The sequence below is a fragment of the Amphiura filiformis genome, chromosome 9 (genome assembly GCF_039555335.1).
Source record: "Amphiura filiformis chromosome 9, Afil_fr2py, whole genome shotgun sequence".
Lineage (NCBI taxonomy): Eukaryota > Metazoa > Echinodermata > Ophiuroidea > Amphilepidida > Amphiuridae > Amphiura > Amphiura filiformis.
This window is the reverse complement of record NC_092636.1, coordinates 50,428,243-50,449,003: the sequence shown is the minus strand read 5'-3', so window position 1 is coordinate 50,449,003 and position 20,761 is coordinate 50,428,243. Positions and strand designations below refer to the sequence as shown.

Genomic DNA, 20,761 nt, shown 5'->3' with positions numbered 1-20,761 from the left:
AAAAGTGACAAAAAAAAGCCTATTCAAAACTCCACAGACCACAAATCTGGTTTGAGAGTGGTGAATGGCTAATTTATGCGTTTGACTTTAATTTAAAACAAAAGGAACAAAAGAAAACTGAAACAAAAGAACGGACAAATAAAATGAAAGTTATAAAGAGTACAGAGAAGTAAAAAATGAAATAAAAACTGCTTTAAATGACGCTTCATTGAAGAAACTGTGTTGTCTCTTTGTTGCGCTTGTTGGAATCTTTGTGCTCCTTGTATAGGCCAGTTTGTCACTTTTAAAACTGGACCTTCGTCTATTTACTTTCTTGTAACTTTACTTCTTGAGGTCGCATTGGATTCAATGTGGTGTCATAATGTGCAGGATTAGATAGTGCGTCTATTAAAAAAAACAAATATTGTTCAGTTTTGAAATTGTGATTATTTTTCCAAGTGTAAGGATACTTTATTGGCGCAGTATACGTTAATTGTGCGATGAACATGACAATTTAGTTCTAATATGTCTAATAGAGGTTATCCATTTACTTATGTGTGACTTCTAACAAAAGGGCGCTGGTTCCCGTAGTATTCCTCATTCAACCCAATTCAATGCACGACCTCGGGAGTTACCTGCACGACTTTGGCGGGCTATTTTGAAATAGTCATGGTTGCACATGCAGGTACTTCTTTTGAAAGTCCTAAACAAGGTATAGCAGTCGCTGATATATATAGAACACGGATAACCTCTATATTGAAAGATATATATTAGCTTCTATAAAGGTAGACAGCTCTGACATGTCTAAATTCAAAATTCAAAGAAGTCTTTTTTAGATATTAACAGTATATAAATTTACAATATGTACAATACTTGTGTTATGAGATGGACGATATGTTGGACAAGATTACGTGTTATCATATGATTTCAATCACGATCCTCCTAAAGTTGATAAATACTGCATCTCTTCACTCTACCTCAACATGTGTTTGATTGCGAATTAAGACAGTTATACGTGTTGGGAATAGACATCAAAGGTAGATTCAAAACTGGTCAACAACACTGCTTTTTGAACCGAATATTTCAAAGAAACCATTCTCCTTCATTAGCGGTGTATTTATGCTGGAGATCATCAGTCAGTCAACCAACATCATTATACAACGCTGATGACGGAGAAGGGTTTCTCTGAATGATTCGGTTTAAAAAGTGAGTGTTGTTGACGAGTTTTAAATCTGTTTTCCTTCCATATCTGATATACGTGCTTACCTCAACTGACCCGGGGAAGGCACTTAACACAAATGACCATACGGGTATGTTCCCCTGGAAAGACCCCCCTTTTTGGATTTCGCAGCTCCGAAACACCCCCTACATTTGACCAAAATAGAGCTCCGAAAGACCCTTGATTTTGATAGTTTCAGCTCTAAAAGACCCCAAAATTGCTCATTCCTCATATTTCTGTTTTTTTCAGGCGATTTTTAACCAAAAAGCCAAGGAAGACCCTTGATTTTAACTGTTCGCAGCTCCAAAAGCCCCCATTTTACTTGTTCGCAGAAAGACCCCCTTTTCCGGTACCCACCACCTCAATATTCCTGGGGAACATACCCACCAAAATTTGTCAACTGATTGAGTATATATATCAACGCACGGGCTTAAGCCTGCGATCACATAGAAGTATACGGTATTCGCTATACGATATACGCTTATTCGATCAGGCTGAGTTCACATAGGAGTATACAATTAAATTCTACATTAAATTCTACCTTTAAAATCTACCTTTGATGTTTTTGATTGTTGATTGAAGCAAGTTAATAAAAGTTATTCCACCTTTTTAATGGAAACAATATAATTATAACACGTGTTTGCTTTGTACACTTCGAGAAAGCTTTTGATAGGGTGAGCTGGGTGGGGCTAGACAGTCTGAATAGGATTGGATACCGAGATAGATACTTGTACAGTAATATATAGCTAGCAGTCAGTTACGTAAAGAGTAGGTCAAAAAAGGTCCAATTTTCATTTGTTTATTCTTAGCCAAATAAACTGGGCTCAAAAAGAAACTTATAATTTTTCACAAGGTCATATCTCAAAATCCTGTCCATCAAAAAGAACCAAAATTCTACACAAGATTACTTCAATACTCTACTCTAAACAAATGTCAATAACCAAGCAGTTTTTCAACTGACACAACAGCAAAATTCGCGCTGACATGGTCATGGAACAGCTTCCTGGACCACAGCACTGCCCATGTATGTAAAGCAATAACAGCAATGTGGACTTTCCTGTCTCGGGATTGCCTCACAAAAATAACACTCATATACTCAACGAACATAAAGTCACCCCGGTATGATTACGGAGTACGGTTGTTGGGGTTACGGTTAGGGTTAATAACCCCTGACACTAATTAACTATCGTAATGGTCTGTCAACACGGACACCCCCCCCCCCGTGCACCCCAACACTCTATCACGAATACCTTCATTGACTTCATGTTGCCGAAATTTCCATGCTGTGACATGTATACACCAAGCGGTCCACACCAGTGCATTTTTCAGTTGTGTCAGTAAGGTAACCGTTTGGATATTGACATGTCATTAGAGTGTTGAATTAATCTTTGGTTCATTTTGATGGACAGATTTTAAAGATATCATTTAATGACCATGTGAAAAAGCTTCTTTTTAAGCCCAGTTTATATAATATTATTAGGAACAACCGTCAGGATGTCTGGAATTATATAAGACAAACTAATATAAAGGTAAAATGAAAGAAAACTCACTGTTGTGCTTTAAAGATGTGGTGTTCTATGGGGGAGTAGAGGTCATAATTATGACTTTAATTCAAACTTGCTTCGTTGTCCTAAAAATACAACGAATTTGGCCGAAACATCACAAATATACCAAACAAATCTGGTATGAAAAGTAGTGCCCCGAAATTTTTATTTTACCCCCTTCCTTGATCAAGAAAGCTGGCTACGCCCCTGCTTTATAGAAATATATTATCTTTAGAGGGAACATCCAATGCTGTAGGCCGTAGGCGCACGGTATAATTAGAGGGCACATCCAAGCCACTCCATCCGAACATGTATGGTATGATGCCATTCTGTAGGCCGTAGGCGTACAATAGAAGCAATGATGGATTCTGGAAATATATTTGTTACCGCTGTGTCGATATCCGTGTTGCCCGCAAATATCTGTGGAATAAAACCCAACATTGGTGTACCGTAAATGTCCCTGGGATAAGTTCTAATACTACTACATGTATTTAGGCGAACTCTGTTTATGGGACATTGATTAATCATTACAATCATAACGTGTTTTTTTTTATTTACCTTCGGCGTTCCATCATCAGACACAAACTGCCAGTTGACATCATCCGAGGTGAATTCCACTTTATATTTTTTAACCCATGCATCGTTCTTTCCTTGTGTTATTACACCGGTTACATATTGCTGTTGATTGAGAACAACTTGGATGTACTGGTTTTGATTTAAAGTGTGATCAGACCATGCAGTGGGATGGTTGAGGCGAGCCAGATGAGGTCCCCAGGACGCACTCAAGTAGGATGAAGTAGCTGTAATGTGGGAGTCTGGGATGCTGTTGTCTTCCATTCCTGCAGCTTCTATACAACCTGTATTGGATAACGAGAAATGAGCAGCAACGAAAAACGGAGAAGAAGAAGAAGAAAGAGTAGGAGGAGAGGAGAAGATGAAGATGATTGTAGGAGCAAACTTGGATCACTCCCCAGATTAATTATGCTGACACTTGGTACTCTTTTGACTCCCATCCAACAACCAAATACTTGACTTCAAATGACAAATCAGTGCTCAAAAGGATCCACTTAAGGGGGTACTACACCCATTGATTTTTTTTTGCATTTTTTTGCATTTTGTGAAGAAATTACAAAAAAAAATTGGACAAAGTGGTATGCAAAATGAAGGGGCAAATCTTCTCGTTTTATTGGTGGCATCGGTATCAACGTAGCTTACATGCTTTTAAAAGTAGAAGCCAAAAGGTGGTACATCACTGATGATTTAAATTCACTTCATTTTGGAAAGCTTACTATCAACGGATTTCGTTAAAATTTTGGATATGTGTTGCTAACACGTTAGGGAAATAAAGTTGATATGTAAAATGGGAATAAGTGGTTCCTGATTTCTTTTATGACTTCATGAACTTGGTGCTCCACAACTATCAAAAAAGGAACTGGTTAAAATGCTTCTATTTTCAATGTTGAGCTATATTTGTATTTTTAACTTGCGACATTATTTCACTGAAACATAATTAAGCCCCAGGTAACAGGTTACCACAACCATACTGCAGCAATGTTGAAAAAAATTGTATTTCTTGTCACCTATACCACCATATTGGGTAGTTTTCCGTAAGCTTAACTTTTGTGATTTTGGTAACTATTTTATATTTATTTGTGAAATCCATCTCAACTAGGCATTCTAAATTGTACTCCCCATTTACATCCCAAGGTATATTAGTATATCCACCTTGCACTTCTCGATATAATATATCCAGTTAAAGACAGAATATCAAAATTATTCCTCATTATGATATCACAGACTCTTACATGTGTATTCAAAATTGATGCTTAAATTTGACCTGAAGTCCTGAACCAATTGACCTATAACCTGACATACGGTGAACTAATAGCCTTTTCTTCTCCTAACAACACATTATATAATTAAATTGACTAATGACTATTCATCCATTGTGTAAGTGTTTATTTAATTTATTCAGTGTTATATATTTTGCATGCACCACTATAGATTTTCTATAGAGAGTATAACAAAGGATTTAATGTATTCTATTCATGTACCCTACTTGAACATGTTGAAAAGAATAAATTATAGTTTGTTATGAAACACAGATCTGAGTTACTAGGATACACAGTAAACAAAAAATATATAGGGCTAAAATGACTTACTACAATGTGTAAAAGCATTTTTTTCTTCTTTTTTTTCATTTTTTTTTAATTTCACATGATCCGTGCATATATCGCCTAGCTATAAATGAAAAATATTTTTTAGACCAATCAAACCAATATATGGGTGTAGTATGCCCTTAAGAATTTAAGATGAACCGTATCTTGTTTATTAGGCCAAATAAAAAAATAAACATGTTTCACGTCCCCTCCCGCTTCCTTTTTTGAGGTTTCTTCAATTTTATTTTTATTTTTGAAATTCAGTTATAACTTTTCAAAAATATGTCTAGAAGTAGAGATGCTTTCTATAGCCTTGCTAATATACAAGAAACACTTTTATAAGGTTTTCTGATAGTTAGAGGGGGCCTATCTCTCACAACAACAAATAAAAAGAGGCCTCCTCCTTTTTCCAGGCATTATTGTATACGCTAAAACAGCTCTAATAGCTTCTAATTATGGGTATTTACACCGATTTTGCGATAAAAAATAAAAAGCCCCCTCTTCCTCCTTTTTTTCAAAAACCCGGACGTGAAACATGTTTTTTATTTTACTTGGCCTTATCTGCACTTGCTTTTCTTCTATACACATCGAAGTCTTTTATTGCGCTAGAGAAGGTAAAAGATTGGTTTCTTTCCGAGAGCATCAACAACCCCACTACAAAAATCAAAATGGCAGCCTCCAGTGAAACATGTGGCTATTTTTAGCTTATTTCAAGGGCGCACAACACTTACACAAACATGCCATAGGAGTGCAAAGATTAAGGATGCACAACACATAAACAAACTTTGATTTAGGTAAATGGCATCAACAATGATGATGATGATGATGATGATGATTATGATGGAGAAGAAGAAGATGGTGGCGATAATGACGAAGATTGTGATGATGATGATGATGATGATGATGATGATGATGATGATGATGATGATGTTGATGGTGATGATGATGATGCACGACGATAATGATGACCACGACGAAGACTACGACGTCCCTCGATGACGAAGTTGACACGTCGATCAAAATTTATTCAAATACATAATCTGTGTGATGTCCTAGACCATTATTAGAACTTGTGGATCACTGCATTTATCTAGTCTATTTCAGAAGGTAATTTCCTGAATTTAGCAATATTATTATACCTTTACAGCCGCTCGTTTTTAGCCCAGTCTTGGTGCACCCTGCGGTACTTGCCTCGCCAATGGCACACGATGCATCATCATCATACTGATAAAATAAATGTTTTGAAAAATGATATTGCACAACAAATACATAGTAGGCCTATGTTTTCGATGCAAGAGCGTAGTCAGCATTTTACTGTGGAAGAGCAAAGCCAAATTGTTTTGTCGGGGTGGGGCAAAGCCAAATTTTCTTACCCATTTGTCAATATTTTATCTCATTTCAGCCATTTTAATGACATTGTGTAAATTTTGCTTAATTCCGTTTTTAAAGTAAAACATGTAAAATTTACTTTCAGTGGTGATTTTTCACCACGTTACTCCCCTGGTCGGGAGATTTACCTACCTTTTGAAAGTACGCCCAACCAGTCTCAGTGACAAAATCAACAGGAGACACGCCATTTGTCGAACTGCTGATCTCACATGTAGAATTTTGTTGACGCCAATTATAAGATTGGCAGGATGGCGTGTCCGTACATAGAGCTTCACAAGCCAGATAGTTTCTGGTATAGATGCTGGTAACAACGTGGTTTTGAAGTTTGGAGCCCTTATGCATGACATATGTCTGGTATCTGCATACTGAATATAAATCAATTTTAATAATCATGTTAAAGTTGGATGCGAATTGTGGTTTATTCCTCAGGAGCAAGGATTGTAGGCGCAAGATTTCCTCAATCATACTAAACGTAAAATAACTTTATTCTGTACTTCGAAATACTAGTATGAGAATGGTAATATAACGTGTTTCACATTACTATCTACTGACTTTCATGTAAGGAAGAACCAAACAATCGCCTCTCTGAATTCAGCGCATTTGGCATCATTGGTTGCTGCTGAAACTCTATCGGGGGGGGGGGGCTACCCAGTGGCGTACCGTGGCTGCCCCAACCCCGGGGGCTGAAGAAAATTCAATTTTGCCGCCCCTTCCTCAACAGCCCGAAAAGGTTGACCCACTTTTTTTTCTCGGTCGTTTGAAAAAGTGAAGAGCGAAAAAAAAAAAAAAAAAAAAAAAGGGTTTCAGGCGCTAGCGCCCTAAAAGCTGCACATTTTGATGTATAGTACCATTTTTTCAAAAAATTTATGCTTTATCAAATTTTGTCCGCCCTTTTTTATTTACTAATTCTTTTTGCCGCCCCTTCGTTTGCCGCCCCTTTTTATGCCGCCCCTTATTCTTCCGCCGCCCTTCATTTTGGCCGCCCCCTGCTTTTACCCCGGGGGCTGGCGTCCCCAAAGCCCCCCCCAAATACGCGCATTACCACCAAAATGTCTGTCTTAGTCTTTACTCAAACAGTGATGGATTTGGGTGCAGCCGGCATTCACTCAGACCCGGTAGTTAGAAAACCCGCTTTTCAGAAAACCCATTATTATATTCAGAAGGCCCGCTAGTCAGAATTTGAATTTTTATGTATAAAAGTCCCGTTACTCAGAATATTTTCTGACTAGTGGGCTGTATCTAACCCTAACCCCATAACCCCTAACCCTAACCCTTAACCCCTAACCCTAACTCTAACCCTAACCCTGCAAAGGGCCCGATAAAAACAGGTTTTTGCCAGTTATTGCCATGCAAAAACAGGTTTTTGATGGCAAAAACCAAACCCTGCATTGAAGTACAATAGACCCAGACTCTGCAATAGACCTAAATCACTCACCTCCTGTAGACCGTACAGACTGTGCACCAAGCAAAATAATTGCTATGGTCGTCAGAGAGAGCATTTTCTTCGCAGAATTAACGAGGTTCCAGTTTTAAATCTGTTGGTTTACAACATTCGGTTTGTGTGTGAGTTGGATAGAAAAGCTGAAATGGGCTAGAAGATATGTAATTGGCCACATTGATAATTGCAATTCTGAATGACAAAATTATAATGTTGCCTCTTTACCAACATGATCAATGCTATGTGTCAAAGTCAATAACGGGTTTATTTATTTATTATGTATTATATATATTATATATATTTTATATGTTTGAATTAAACATTAAATGTAGAATGTTGCTGCGCTAAAATGAGTAATAAATAAGTTAAAACAATAAATAAGTGATGAAACTAATGGACGCATAAAAAAGGTGCATTATAGAAAGCGAAACAGACTCATTGTTATTGTTAGTAGCTACATTTAATTAATCAATTTCAGATATGTAGAGCTACAACCAGCATGATTATAAATTATTTATACATTATTGACAAAGACGCAAAGCACATATCACTTACCAATAATTACTCGTTGACTGCCGATAAAACGCCCAATAAAGACTTAAGGCTGGTTCAAAGTGAATATTCGAAGGCGAATATTCGGCTTCGAATACGTTTTGGGCGTCAAAATATATGCTGCTTCGAATATAAAACTATGAACCGGAGAAAGATATATTTCTACAATTCACAGCGTTGCCCGACTGTTAACAAGTATTGCCCGTTGACCAAGGTAAGCCCCGGACACAAAAACCTGGAAGAAGAGTCAAAAATTGGGAAGGGGAAAGAGAGAAAAGAGGAAGAGAAAGGGAAAGAAGAGAAAAAGGGGAAGGGAGAAGAGAAAAAGGGAAAGAAAGAGGAAGAGAAAGGGAAAGAAAAAAAAAAAAGAAAAGGAAAAAAGAAAAGAAAAAAGAGGGAAGAAAAGGGGGAAGGGAGAAGAGAAAAGGGGAAAGGACTCAAGGGAGAAGAGAAAAGGAAAGAAAGAGAGAAGATCTATAGGCCTACTACTTTCATTGTGAAATTTGTACTCTGAAACACTGATATTTTCTAATATGCCAAAAACCAGGAGCTTCATGGCGCTCAGCCCCCTTGACCCCGCCTGGGCTTTGCCCCTGGACCCCGTCCCCACCGACTCCACCCGTTTAACGCTTCGCGGCAAGCGAGCTTTCTCTCGAACATAAATACTAAAACTTTTGATTAGAAATTGGGAAATTTTTCAATCTTGCCCCCCCCCCCGGAAGGTCAGGTCTGGTTACGCCCCTGAGAGTCAAAAAGATTTGCTTTTTCGGGGCATTTACGACCTGCCTGTAACCGGCGCGGAGGTTGACCCATACCTTCTTGCAGGTTTCAACTGCAAAGCAAATCAAGAAATGAATGAGGCAATAGATAAATAAATAAATAAAAAAAAATAAATAAATAAGTCAATAAATAAGTCAATAAATACATAAATAATTAAATAAATAAATAAATAAATAAATAAATAAATAAATAAATAAATAAATAAATAAATAAATAAATAAATAAATAAATAAATAAATAAATAAATAAATAAATAAATAATAAATATAAATATCATAAGATATGATTGAAGCGACGACAAATATGACAGCCCTCACAAGTGTTATATATGAGTCCACCAACGGTGACCCACCAAATATATATCTGTCGAGTTCAACAAAATTCAACTCCCACAAATATATTTCCGGTAAATACTTTTTTCATTGGCTGATATCCACTTGAGATCGGTATCATCAAAGTAGTATTGCTCTCATTTCATGATTCATTGAGCAATCAATTTTGGCATTCGACCGAAATACGCGTCAAAAGATAAAAAGTCTCGTTCCGAACTTGTGTAGGCCTACATTGCTAGGGCCTAAGTGTGTTTTAATGCCTGATTCACAAATTATAGAAATAAACAAGAATTTTTTTTTAAAGAACACGCAATGATAGGGTACCAACGCTCGTGGTTTTGGTTGTTCTGCATAGTTTATGAAGATGTTCATTGCAAAGCGCTATATATCCATTCCTACATGTTACTTATTTTGCCCTCTTAATTATTAATTATAATTATGAATTTGACTGAACGCATTACATCTTTATTCCGCCCAAAATAACATCGTTTATAGGTGCTCAAAAACGTCAAGAATTCCGCTAGTGCGGAAAAGATGACAAAAATGGGTGAACCTCCGTGGCAAACGCATTTTTATATCAATAACCAATGATTTACCACCCCCAGACCCTCACACATCCTCTGCCAGGGGCAGATGCATATGGGGACCTAGAACTGGGGCCAAACATTATTTATGTAAAACCGGGGTCAGAGGATGATTTAAGGAAGCCCCATCGTACACTGCAAACGTGTTATCACTAGAGTTTCAACTGCCACTTTACTTTTCAAATCCCAAAAGTGATGTATGCATAAAGGATAATTCACACCTTCTGTAGGTAACATAAAATGTGAAATCGGCTAGCATTTTGAATGCGTTTTTATTGTAAATTCAAATTCAAATTCAAATCAGTCCAAATTCAAATTTAACCATGCCCGTCAATGCACATGATGTGCGAGCAGTGGTGTCATGTTCACTCACACAGCTGTGCTACCCGCAAGTCAACACAGTGGCGTGGTGGGAAGTGCTTAAATCATCCTCTGAACCGGGGTGGAGGCATAAATCTGAATTTGGAGTCGATTTAAATAGAGCTACGTTAATATGGAAACATTCACTTGTACATTTAGGTTAAATGTTTGTAAGCCTAAATATCATAATTTTTGCATAAATCATTACTTTATACCATCACTACAGCATTGGAATACTATTGCCTGCCAGGCATTTTCCTTTTCCTGGACGTCTTAATAGTCCCTTACTTTCATATCATATAAAAATGGGTACGCTTGTACCGCACTAATAAGGGGTGACACCCTTCCGGTAAAATACAGAAACTATTTAAGGTATTTTGGGCTGGTCTTTAGACTTATTAATCAGAAAGAGTGGGGAATTATAGCTTAAATAAAAGTGGAAAGCCTATACATAAATTCGTCGCATTTTTACAAAAAAAGTCGCATTTTTATCATTATTGAGAAAATAGGTCCGCGAATTAAAAAAAAAAAATGGCAGAATCGGGTTTGCAGTCTTGAGAGCATGTCAAAATCATTGGGGATTTTTGAAATCATCGCAGTCACCTACCTGGACAACCGATTCTTTAGAAATGCTTAGTCGCGCTAAAAGTCGATCGATACATGTTAAAATCAGCACAATTCAGAGATACACCTTTTTGCTATGAAATTAATTTTCTCGGTCAAATATAAAGCAATATTTTTTTCTTCAGTAATGTCAGTTAAAAACTTGGTGCTTGGATATACATTTTTTAAATCCTGGTGTTAAAATTAAGCATCAAATTGTATCTTTTAGTGTGATATTTTTTATTTTTATAGGCCTTGAGTTCGCCTGCGAGCTTTTTACGGAATTGATTTTTTAGCGTCTCAAACTAATATAGTTTGCTAAAGAAAGATATTTCCCGCCTCTGTAAAGCACATCGTGTGGGTCTATATATTATAGTTTTGTCAGAATTTCCGTTTTTATTTTACCCTTTTTCCCTTCATGCTCTGAAAATGTCAAACTCGGTGGCTTTTATCTCGTGCGCAACCAGCAGAAATAGTCGATATTTTCATTGTTGTCATCCAGGGCAATTTTCCATTGAAAAGCAAAGATCATGAAGATTGCCCGACTAGCGATTTGGTAGCCCAAATCCCCAATTGGTAAATGAGGTGAATTTTAAAATTTGCTCCCGTGATAGCCTGCAATTTCAATTTATATGCATTCCATGATTATGAAAACCATTTTGTCTGTCTGTGTGTTTGTTTACCTAGGTTAGTCCGTATTAAGAGACGCACGCTTGAGGTTCATGAAAATCCACGGTCCAAACCTAGCAAAATTAGCGTGTTATTATAGGGGATTTTAATCTTCTGTCCCTCCTATCTCCATGTGAATTTTGTATGACCTACCCCCGCCCTCCCCCATCGCGGGTTGCCATTTTCATTACACCCTTCAGACTTGTGTTCGGGTTTCTGTAGAGATTCATCAGTGTTCGGGTTTGTTTTTAATTTGACATGTAGGCCTATATACCGTAAACGTTCGCCTAATGGCGCTTTTGGATTCTTAGAAATGTGAGAGCGCCATCCCTGTAAAAGCCGACTATTATCACTGATCATTAAGGGTACGTGTAGTTAAAGGATGAAACCTATCGACACATACAATTATGAACAAGATCGAACAAACTTGTTCATGATAATGCGGTAATCATTCACCTGATACGTTGTGGCCCAGTGAGCAGAGCATTAGACTATAGTGCGAGGATAAAGAGAACTTGTGGAGAAGATTGATGGTTCGAATCTCATGCAGTAATTTCTGACAGATTATGATGTCTGTCAATGTTTTTTTTTTCTGATTTGAGGAAATTTTATTCTCTATTTTCTTGATTTTATCTTTAACATTGTTTATATAATTTTATTATTTTATCTTGTATGTGTCTTTTTTTATGATTTTTTGTTTTTATCGTTTCATTTTAGAGTAACTCAATCCATTCAATCAAATGTTGTAATGAACCTATTTGATTGTATAGGCATTTGTTATGTGTGTGAGACGAACTGTCGCGTGCGACAAGTCTTTCAATTCGCGCGAGTGTCCTTGCTTATGCATCAGTGGTCATAAGAGGTATATCATTTCATTCGAAAGGGGGGGTTTCAAATATACGGGGGTCATAAAGTCTTGGAAAGAATAATAGGAGTATAGTATAGGGAGTCACACGATGACCACAGAAAGTATGCATGTTATTTTATTCAAAAAGACTGATTTCAATACAATTTTGGGGTTTGGGATCATAAAATTGTTGTTGCCGAAAAAGGGGGTGCGCAATTTTATTGACGCAAACTTTTGGTAAATTTGGGACCCCCTTCCGAAAAAAATGATAGCCCTCTAAGAGGATTCAAAAGATAACCTCTACCCCAATAATACCTAGCTATAGTGTTTGAAACTGTTCCACGGAGGATGTATCATAATAGGCTCAGTCTTCAAATGATATAAATAAAATTTGAATGAGTGAACGAACAAAATCATACAACGACCAACTCAATAGAGGCTGTGCATATGACGTATCATCCCGTAAATATGGCGGACTACTCAAATGCATTCAACAAAATCATGATTGCATCTACCGCGACAGTTCGTCTCACACACATAACAAAATGCACTACGATCAAATAGGTTGATGACAACATTTGATTGAATGGACTGCACTGCGCCATGATTACAGGGAAGAAACCGATTCAAATCCTTTGTTTGGAGCCAATCGATAAACGCAAGGCATCTATAGCTATCATTGAATACTGGCTATGATTCCACAATACAATGAGAACATGTTATAAGGCGCTTTGGAAGGCACACAATACCCCAATGGCTTTCCATATTATGTGCACTCAACAACTATTCAGTATCGAAGCTCGGTATCGAAGTTACGTAATGTTACTATGTCAACGGGATCACGCGCTTAAGTAATGAACCACGATCGACACAATCAGTACACAATAAAGGCATACCAAAATCACACCACTCCACGCCATACATAAATTCTGCCAGTCACATTTCCCCAATATGAAATTTTTTTAAAGTAAAAATTTAATTTTAATTTTACTTCATTAAAGTTTGGCGGAGGCGGGGTTCGAACTCACGGCGGCGGACTGCTTTGGAAACACTATGAACCCAGCGCCTTAGACCACTCGACCACTTGTCTTCTTGGAACTCATTTGATACTTATTTGAAGATATAATCGCAACTTCAGTATCACGAATCGTTATATATGATGTGCAGTTAATATTCATATTTTCTTTTATACAGAGGATGCTTCAGTTTTGACAGGAAAAATATTTTCTTGAAAACCCTCTCACTCGGTTATTTTAAAAAGGTAACCACGCTTCCCTAGAATGTGCAATAAATTAGCATTAAAATTTTTCTTATTCTAACAGCAAGCGTTTCTAGAATGTATTATGGCGAAATGTGGTGTATACCAAAATAGCGTGATCGTAATGATCGCCATACAAACAGTGCTTGGTTCCGATACCATCACGGAGTTACGTAACTACTTCGTGGTCTGATAGTTATATGATCAATGGTCTGATCTACTTGGGTTCGATCATTTTAAGAAAAGAAAAAATAACTGATCATTTATAATGCATAAATGAATAAAGTAATGTAGTTACACAATTTAAAACATTGAGGCCGTTCTATTTTTCAAAGGTCATTTAACTGTTAAATGTAGTGGAATATATCACGCATTGATAGGTAGCAGGTGGAGCAAATTTTGTCAGCGGTTTTTGTTGCCGTTTGTTCGCAGTGCCTATTTATCTTAAAAAAATAAGAAAATTAAAATTAAATTTAAAAAAAAATTCACAATATTCGTTCGTAAAATGGGGACAAAATCCAAAAACATTTCTTGACCCTTCTTCACATAAAAGTGGGGGCAGAAATCAAGATTCGAACAAGAACCATTCACCATTCAAGGCGCACCCTCTACCGACTGAGCTAACGGGTCAGACAATAGAAGGGTGTAATTTTGAACTGAAGAATATTTAAAAAATATGAAGAAATTACAATGTTATAAAAAGATTTACCAAAATGAGTTAGGTATAACGTATGAATCGATTTACAAATTAAGTCCAATGGCACTTTGAGAAAGAATACCTGAAGAAACCCCAAAACATTTGCTGCTCTAGAAACTAACCTAGTGACCTAAAGTATTGGGTCATGTCACGATATTTTTTTCTGAGGCATTATGTCCAGGTGGCTCAATTTAACATACACGTATCCTTAATGCTGTTGAGATTTTACAAGGATGGCGCTCTCACATTTCTAAGAATCCAAAAGCGCCATTAGGCGAACGTTTACGGTATAGGCCTAACCATATTTGTCATAATTAAGCGCTATACCTAAATGTATAGCTATGCTATATATTATTATGTAACTAGCGGGATACCCGCGCTTCGCGCGGGTCCCCGCTAGATGAGTAAATGGGAGCGATCACTAAAACAGGAGGAATTACTGAAAAGGTAGAATCATTGAAAGGTAAATTTTATTTTTCTAAACCTGTCCCTTCTTGCATTTCCATTTTCTTTTCAGTTTATTCTGCACGGGCCTAGTTTGTTTCCATTAAAACAAAATGCTATTTAGCTTGTGATTTTCCGTTTCCATGTTATTTATCTATCTAGGCCTAACCCCATTCCCATTATTTTCTAAATCTATCCTTTCTTATACGTTTCCCTTTATAGCTTCATTTTTATCAGCTGCTTAGCTTGTGATTTCCCGTTTCCTTCAGTTGTTATTTATTTTTCTTATTTTTCGAGATTAGTTTCTAATTTTAACTTCTTTTTTCCCTTAATTTTCCTGATTAGTTTCTTTCTTTCCCTCTTTAGTTTGCTCCCGTTTCATTTAGTTACTGTAATCATAACCTGTATAATAGGCCTACCCGTAGGCCTACCTTTTTGTCTTCTTCTTTTTTTCTATTCATTTAGCTCCTTTCTTTCTCTTCAGTTCAGTTTCTTTTGCATAGGTCTATTTTGTTCCCATGCTGCTTAGCTCGTGATTTCCGTTTCCATGTTATTCATTTATTGAGCCCCGTTCCCATGCATTATTTTATAAATCTACCATTTCTTACATTTCTCCTTTTAGTTTTGGCTTTTTTTACATGAGTTATTTATTTATTTATTTATTTATTTATTTATTTATTTATTTATTTATTTTTTTGTTTTTGTTTTTGTTTATTTATTTATTTATTTATTTATTTATTCTTTCATTTTTAGCTTCCTTCTTTCCTCTCGTATCCTCAACCCGATCCATCCATAGGCCTACCTTTTCAGTTTTGTCTTCCTTTCTTTTCTTTTCTATTTCTCTGGCACGGAAAGTTGGTCTGTGCATATTATGCACCCCGTACGACGCGTCACATTGCTCAGTACGCCGACGTACTAACGCCAACCCCCTGCTGCAGGGGCTATTTTAGGAGAAAAAAAGTCACTGCACGTTGGCAAATGTGATGATCAACGTCTCGATGATCAACCAGCTGTGACGAGCTTGCGGGGAGGGGTGGAGGGCTGGTCCCTCTCCAGCTTTGGCGATTTTTAAAAATCATGCATTTTAGTCATTTTTGACTTTACCTGATTGGACACTTGACACTCATTATATAGCAATACTTAATCTGCAAATAAAAGTGCAAAATAGGTCTGAATAAAATTTGAATAAAAAAGCAACTTGGCCGAAGATCTAACATATTGATTTTAGAGGGGAAAATACTGCAGTCAAACGCTTTTCTCACTTGTAGGGCGTTTAGGACCATTTTTACTGGCAAGTTATCAATGTTATTAGTTCAAACGGGTGGGGTCCAAGGATCCACCTTAGATCCTTTGGTGGAATCCATCGTCAAAGCCCCTTGCTGGGGCAAGGAGTAGAGTCTCAAGCTCGCGAGTTTTTTAAAGGCCTTTTCGCCAGCGCATAGGGCGCTGGTACCTAATTCTGAGATGGGGTTTGTGTACACTAAAGATTAGCTAAGATTATAGGCTTCTTCTATTGGTATGAATTATTTTTTTTACTTCTCGTGGTGGAAATGTTTTTGATGTCTGCTAATTCGATTTGCAAGGAAAAGAAAGTATGTTTTGCCGTTTCAACGAACGAAAACGATTGAGTATTGCCAAAGTTATGTTTGAATTAATTATGACTTAAAAAGTTATCATAGGTTAGGCCTACACATATAAACATAAACTTGTTCAGCAATCAGCATAATTATCAAAAAAATGACATGGTCAAAGCGGGGGAATGATCACGAGGTCATATCAGTGGACTATAGCATGATGTTTGGTTGCCTGTGAGTGCATAATTGATATGTTGATAACAGATCTAATAATGTTGTGGAATCAAAATCTTCATTATATGGACCACATTGAAGTCAAAGTAATTATCTATCCTATCCTGTATCGTTTTATGGATAAAATTGACTCAAAATGTTATTGATGATATTATTGCTATCTTTAACATCAGTTTTGTCTTTTCAACGGGAAAAATCCGATTGAAAATAAAGTTTTTAGGGGCTAGCTATAATATTGAACAATATATCCCATATTTTGACATGCACTTATAGAAAATAAATAAATTATTGTCTTACTTTATAAATGATAAATACTGTAAAATGACACATAACTAAAGTGAGGCCAATTTCTATCTTTTTATTTGATTCATAAAATTACATTCAACAAAATGATTGAAGACTGAGAAAACACACAATGCAGACTACAGAATGGAGTAGGTAAGATGCCATGTCCATAGCTTTGCAGGAGTTTCGGACTAACAATCAACACATTCAAAAAATACAGTTTAAAAGTGAAGATTGTAGTGAATGATCAGTCTTTTATCATGTGCTTGCCACTATCTACTTTATAGTAAACTATACATTGCGAAATAATATAAAATTATTTTAAAATAAAATGTGCATGTAAGTTGAGTTAACATAGCGAATTAACTAACAACTGCAGTGTATTTCTTGATTTTTATAATAAGCATGGGTAAAAAGCAGCAAAGACAAAAATACAGAACAATTTGGAGTAATGAATTAAAGAGTTGACAGGAGTTATAGGAGTTAATGTGTTTTGCTGTTTCAGTGTGCATGTTCTCACCATTGATGGTTTGGTGAACTGTCATGTAACATGGATGTAAGCGTGATCCTAAAAATGCCTTTCACGGTGACCCAAACTATTTACAAGACCTCTTCTGCATTGACGCTGGCCTTCCCTTTTAAAGGGAATTTTTATTTATTAAGTTTTCATGATTAACTTGGAAAGCGTTTTCTTGAAGTCGTTTAATAACGCCTTCGAGATTTACAAGTTGATCATATCATACGATATTTACTTATTTTTTGGTGAGTGTATACAATAATTTGGTTTAATTCATTGAGTTAAAAATTATTTTATTTTATGACCACTCAAACAGTAAGAACTTTCTTCTGTTGAGGTGTTTATTACTGACAACATAATCCCCACTATTTTGTTTCCAAACCACGCATAGTCACATCACGGAAGAATACATGAATTTGTGCACCAAAGATCTAGATCCTGAAAAGAAACCACAGGTAACCTACTTTTAGCCTTGGTTCAAGGCGTTAGGCTGTTTTTTCACACCTTTAAAATTGTTTAGTTTATTCACCATGGTCTAAATGGCTTTACTGCTTAAATATTGTTAAACTATGTCAAACCATATAGTCGGGGTTGGGAACATTAGATTTGGTCGGGAACCTGGAATTGGAGTTTAGGCCTAATTTCAATTTTTTTTTTTCGCTTTTCTTGATTATTTTTTATATCAGCCATCTTAAAAATCGTTTTTAAGACCGTAACCAGACATCTAGATGCTATTAAAAAGTTTTGACCAAAACCAAAACTGAGACGAATCCAATTTCACGCATTCCTACACCTCAATGGCAGCCATAGCTGGGTCCCCCCACTTAGGTCTATTCCACCTAAAATGTGAAATGATGTGGCCTTGGCGGGGATATTAAACTGCATTCCATCATCCGTGTTACACGTAGGGGAGAGCGGGGAGTGTTCGCCCTAGGGGCAGGTTCGCCCACCCCTTGTTTCTCAGCACTACGGCTATCGGGGGATTTGGTGATGGCAAAATTAGGTGACATAGGTCATTACAAACTTCTCATATTAGCTACACGACATATAGGGACGCCTACCAACTGGCCAGTTGACCAGGCCAACGTTTGTTCCTCTTTAAGCTCACTTTGGACCCCTACATTTTACCATGACCCGACCCCTGCAACAAATTTAGTGACTCCCCAGAAGAGAATGAATGCCCTATATACTCTTGCTAAATGTTTGCATTGAATATGTTATTGTTATGCAATGTTTAAATCTTTGTTTGTGATTAGGGTGAACTTACCCCACCATATGGGCGAACCTGCCCCAATATGGGGCAAGTTCGCCACTTTGCAAAACTTTTTGTTTGCTCTATCCTGTTGCTATTGTAAGGCCTATAGTTCTGGGATTGTGGCCGTATATAGCTAAGACATAGGGCTTTCACATGGGCTAATCAGGTCATACCTAACCTTAAAATTGACATCGCTAGGCTGGTCAGAAAAAAATAGGGCGAACACTCCCCGCTCTCCCCTATAATAAAATTCACCATCGATTTTTAAGCGGATTTAATACCGCCTAATTGGGCAGTAAGAACACAAGTTTTGTGCAGACGGGACCCAGTAATGGCCGATTGAATTCTGAACTTCACTTGGCTCGTTGGATTTGTCAATATATCTATTTGCCGAGATAGGGCCTATGGGTTAAATTTGCTTATTTTAGAGATATTTCGACTCGGTGACTACATTGCAACCGTAAAGAACTATGTAACAAATACACAGCCTTCTGCTTTTCCATTTTAAAAATGTTACGTCCATTTCACAGTGTTTTGGTAGGCTTTGAAATTACTCAATGATGACAAGCAAGTCAAGGTCCATAATTTCATTCTAAGACAGTGTCGGAGGATCAGGACCAACAAAGGAATTGCAACGATACTAGCGATTATAACCTTTTTAAAAAGCAAAATTAACGATTACACATTTTGGATTTTGTTTACAAATTTTTGGCCCTAAAATTATTCTCATAAGCCGTTTAATGTTGATGGCTACTAGTTACTGGGAATGATATATATTTTAAGTAGCGTAGGCCGGAAAAAAAGTAACAAATACAACCATCTTACATGACTGTTTTAAATACATTTTTAACTATTATGTCTTTTGGGTTATTTTTGGTCATTTTGGTTCCCCAAAAGAGGATTTTGTAAACATGTTAATGTCATTTATCGACTGGTATCTACAAAGAGTAAATTGTGACACCAAAACGAGAAAAACATTGAAGGCAATATGATTGTATTATTATTATTTTCTCAATTTAAGGGGGTACTACACCCTTCGATAAATTTGTGATTATTTTTGCACTTTTCTCAAAAACTAATAACACACTGGTAACAAAATTTAAATATATTATAGGGGCAAGGAATCCAATTACTACACTGGAATTTCAGTGGCCCAAGACAAGCAGTTCGTTATTTATGATAAGAAATGAGGTACCGCTAGGATGTACCTCATTTCCTATCATACTGAACCGCTTGTCTTGAGTCACTGAAATTTCAGTGTATAGTAATTGGATTCCTTGCCCCAACAATATACGTAAATTTTGTTACCAGTATGTTTCTAGTTCTTGAGAAAAATACAAAAATAGTCACAAATTTACCACAGGGGTGTAGTACCCCCTTAAATTCAATTTGAGTAGTTTTTTGTAATGGGTGATATTTCTCAATATATCCAAAGCTCAAACTTCATCATGTTCACCAGGCTACGCCAGTGAGTCAGAAATAAATTACTAACAAACTAGTATTAGTAAGGAACTATTACTACATTTCTGGTCCTTTTGGCCAAATTTTATCTCTAAAATGAGTGTCCTAAGCATTTTAATGCTATTTGATGTTTGATTATCTACTTGGAGTAGATGTGGTATACTTAAACTCCGAAAAATCATGCCCTTAATCGAAAGCAATTACCATTGGGTAAATTTCAGTCATTGTACATGTAGTCATATTTTAAATAGCTCAGTGATGACAAATTGGCATGTCGGATTTTATGTCAGGACATGTCACGTCAGAGAATCAGAAACAACAAGATAATGTAACTATAGACGAATCCAACAAGCCAAGTCATGGTCAGGATTTACTCGGCCATTACTGGGTCCCGACTGCACCAAACTGGTGTTATTACTGCCCAAATGGGTGGATTAAATCCGCTTAAAAATCGATGTTGAATTGTATTGTGTTGTAAACTTTCATCATTCTTTTGTCTACGTGTAACACGGGTGATGGAATGCAGTTTAATATCCCCGCCAAGGCCACATCATTTCACATTTTAGGTGGGATTAGACCTA

The 20,761-nt window shown here is 36.7% G+C and overlaps 1 protein-coding gene across 1 annotated transcript; it reads right to left on the bottom strand.

Annotated features, from left to right (window-relative positions):
* Window positions 1–1,754: 1,754 nt before the first annotated feature.
* Window positions 1,755–7,940, bottom strand: LOC140161111 (lactadherin-like). The gene is made up of 5 exons (XM_072184510.1): window positions 7,726–7,940; window positions 6,423–6,655; window positions 6,041–6,125; window positions 3,301–3,599; window positions 1,755–3,162 (listed from the first exon to the last, which is right to left on the bottom strand). Exons 1-5 carry the CDS (start codon window positions 7,787–7,789, stop codon window positions 3,019–3,021), a joined length of 825 nt encoding a protein of 274 aa, XP_072040611.1. The 5' UTR covers window positions 7,790–7,940; the 3' UTR covers window positions 1,755–3,018.
* Between the last annotated feature and the right edge of the window lie 12,821 nt (window positions 7,941–20,761).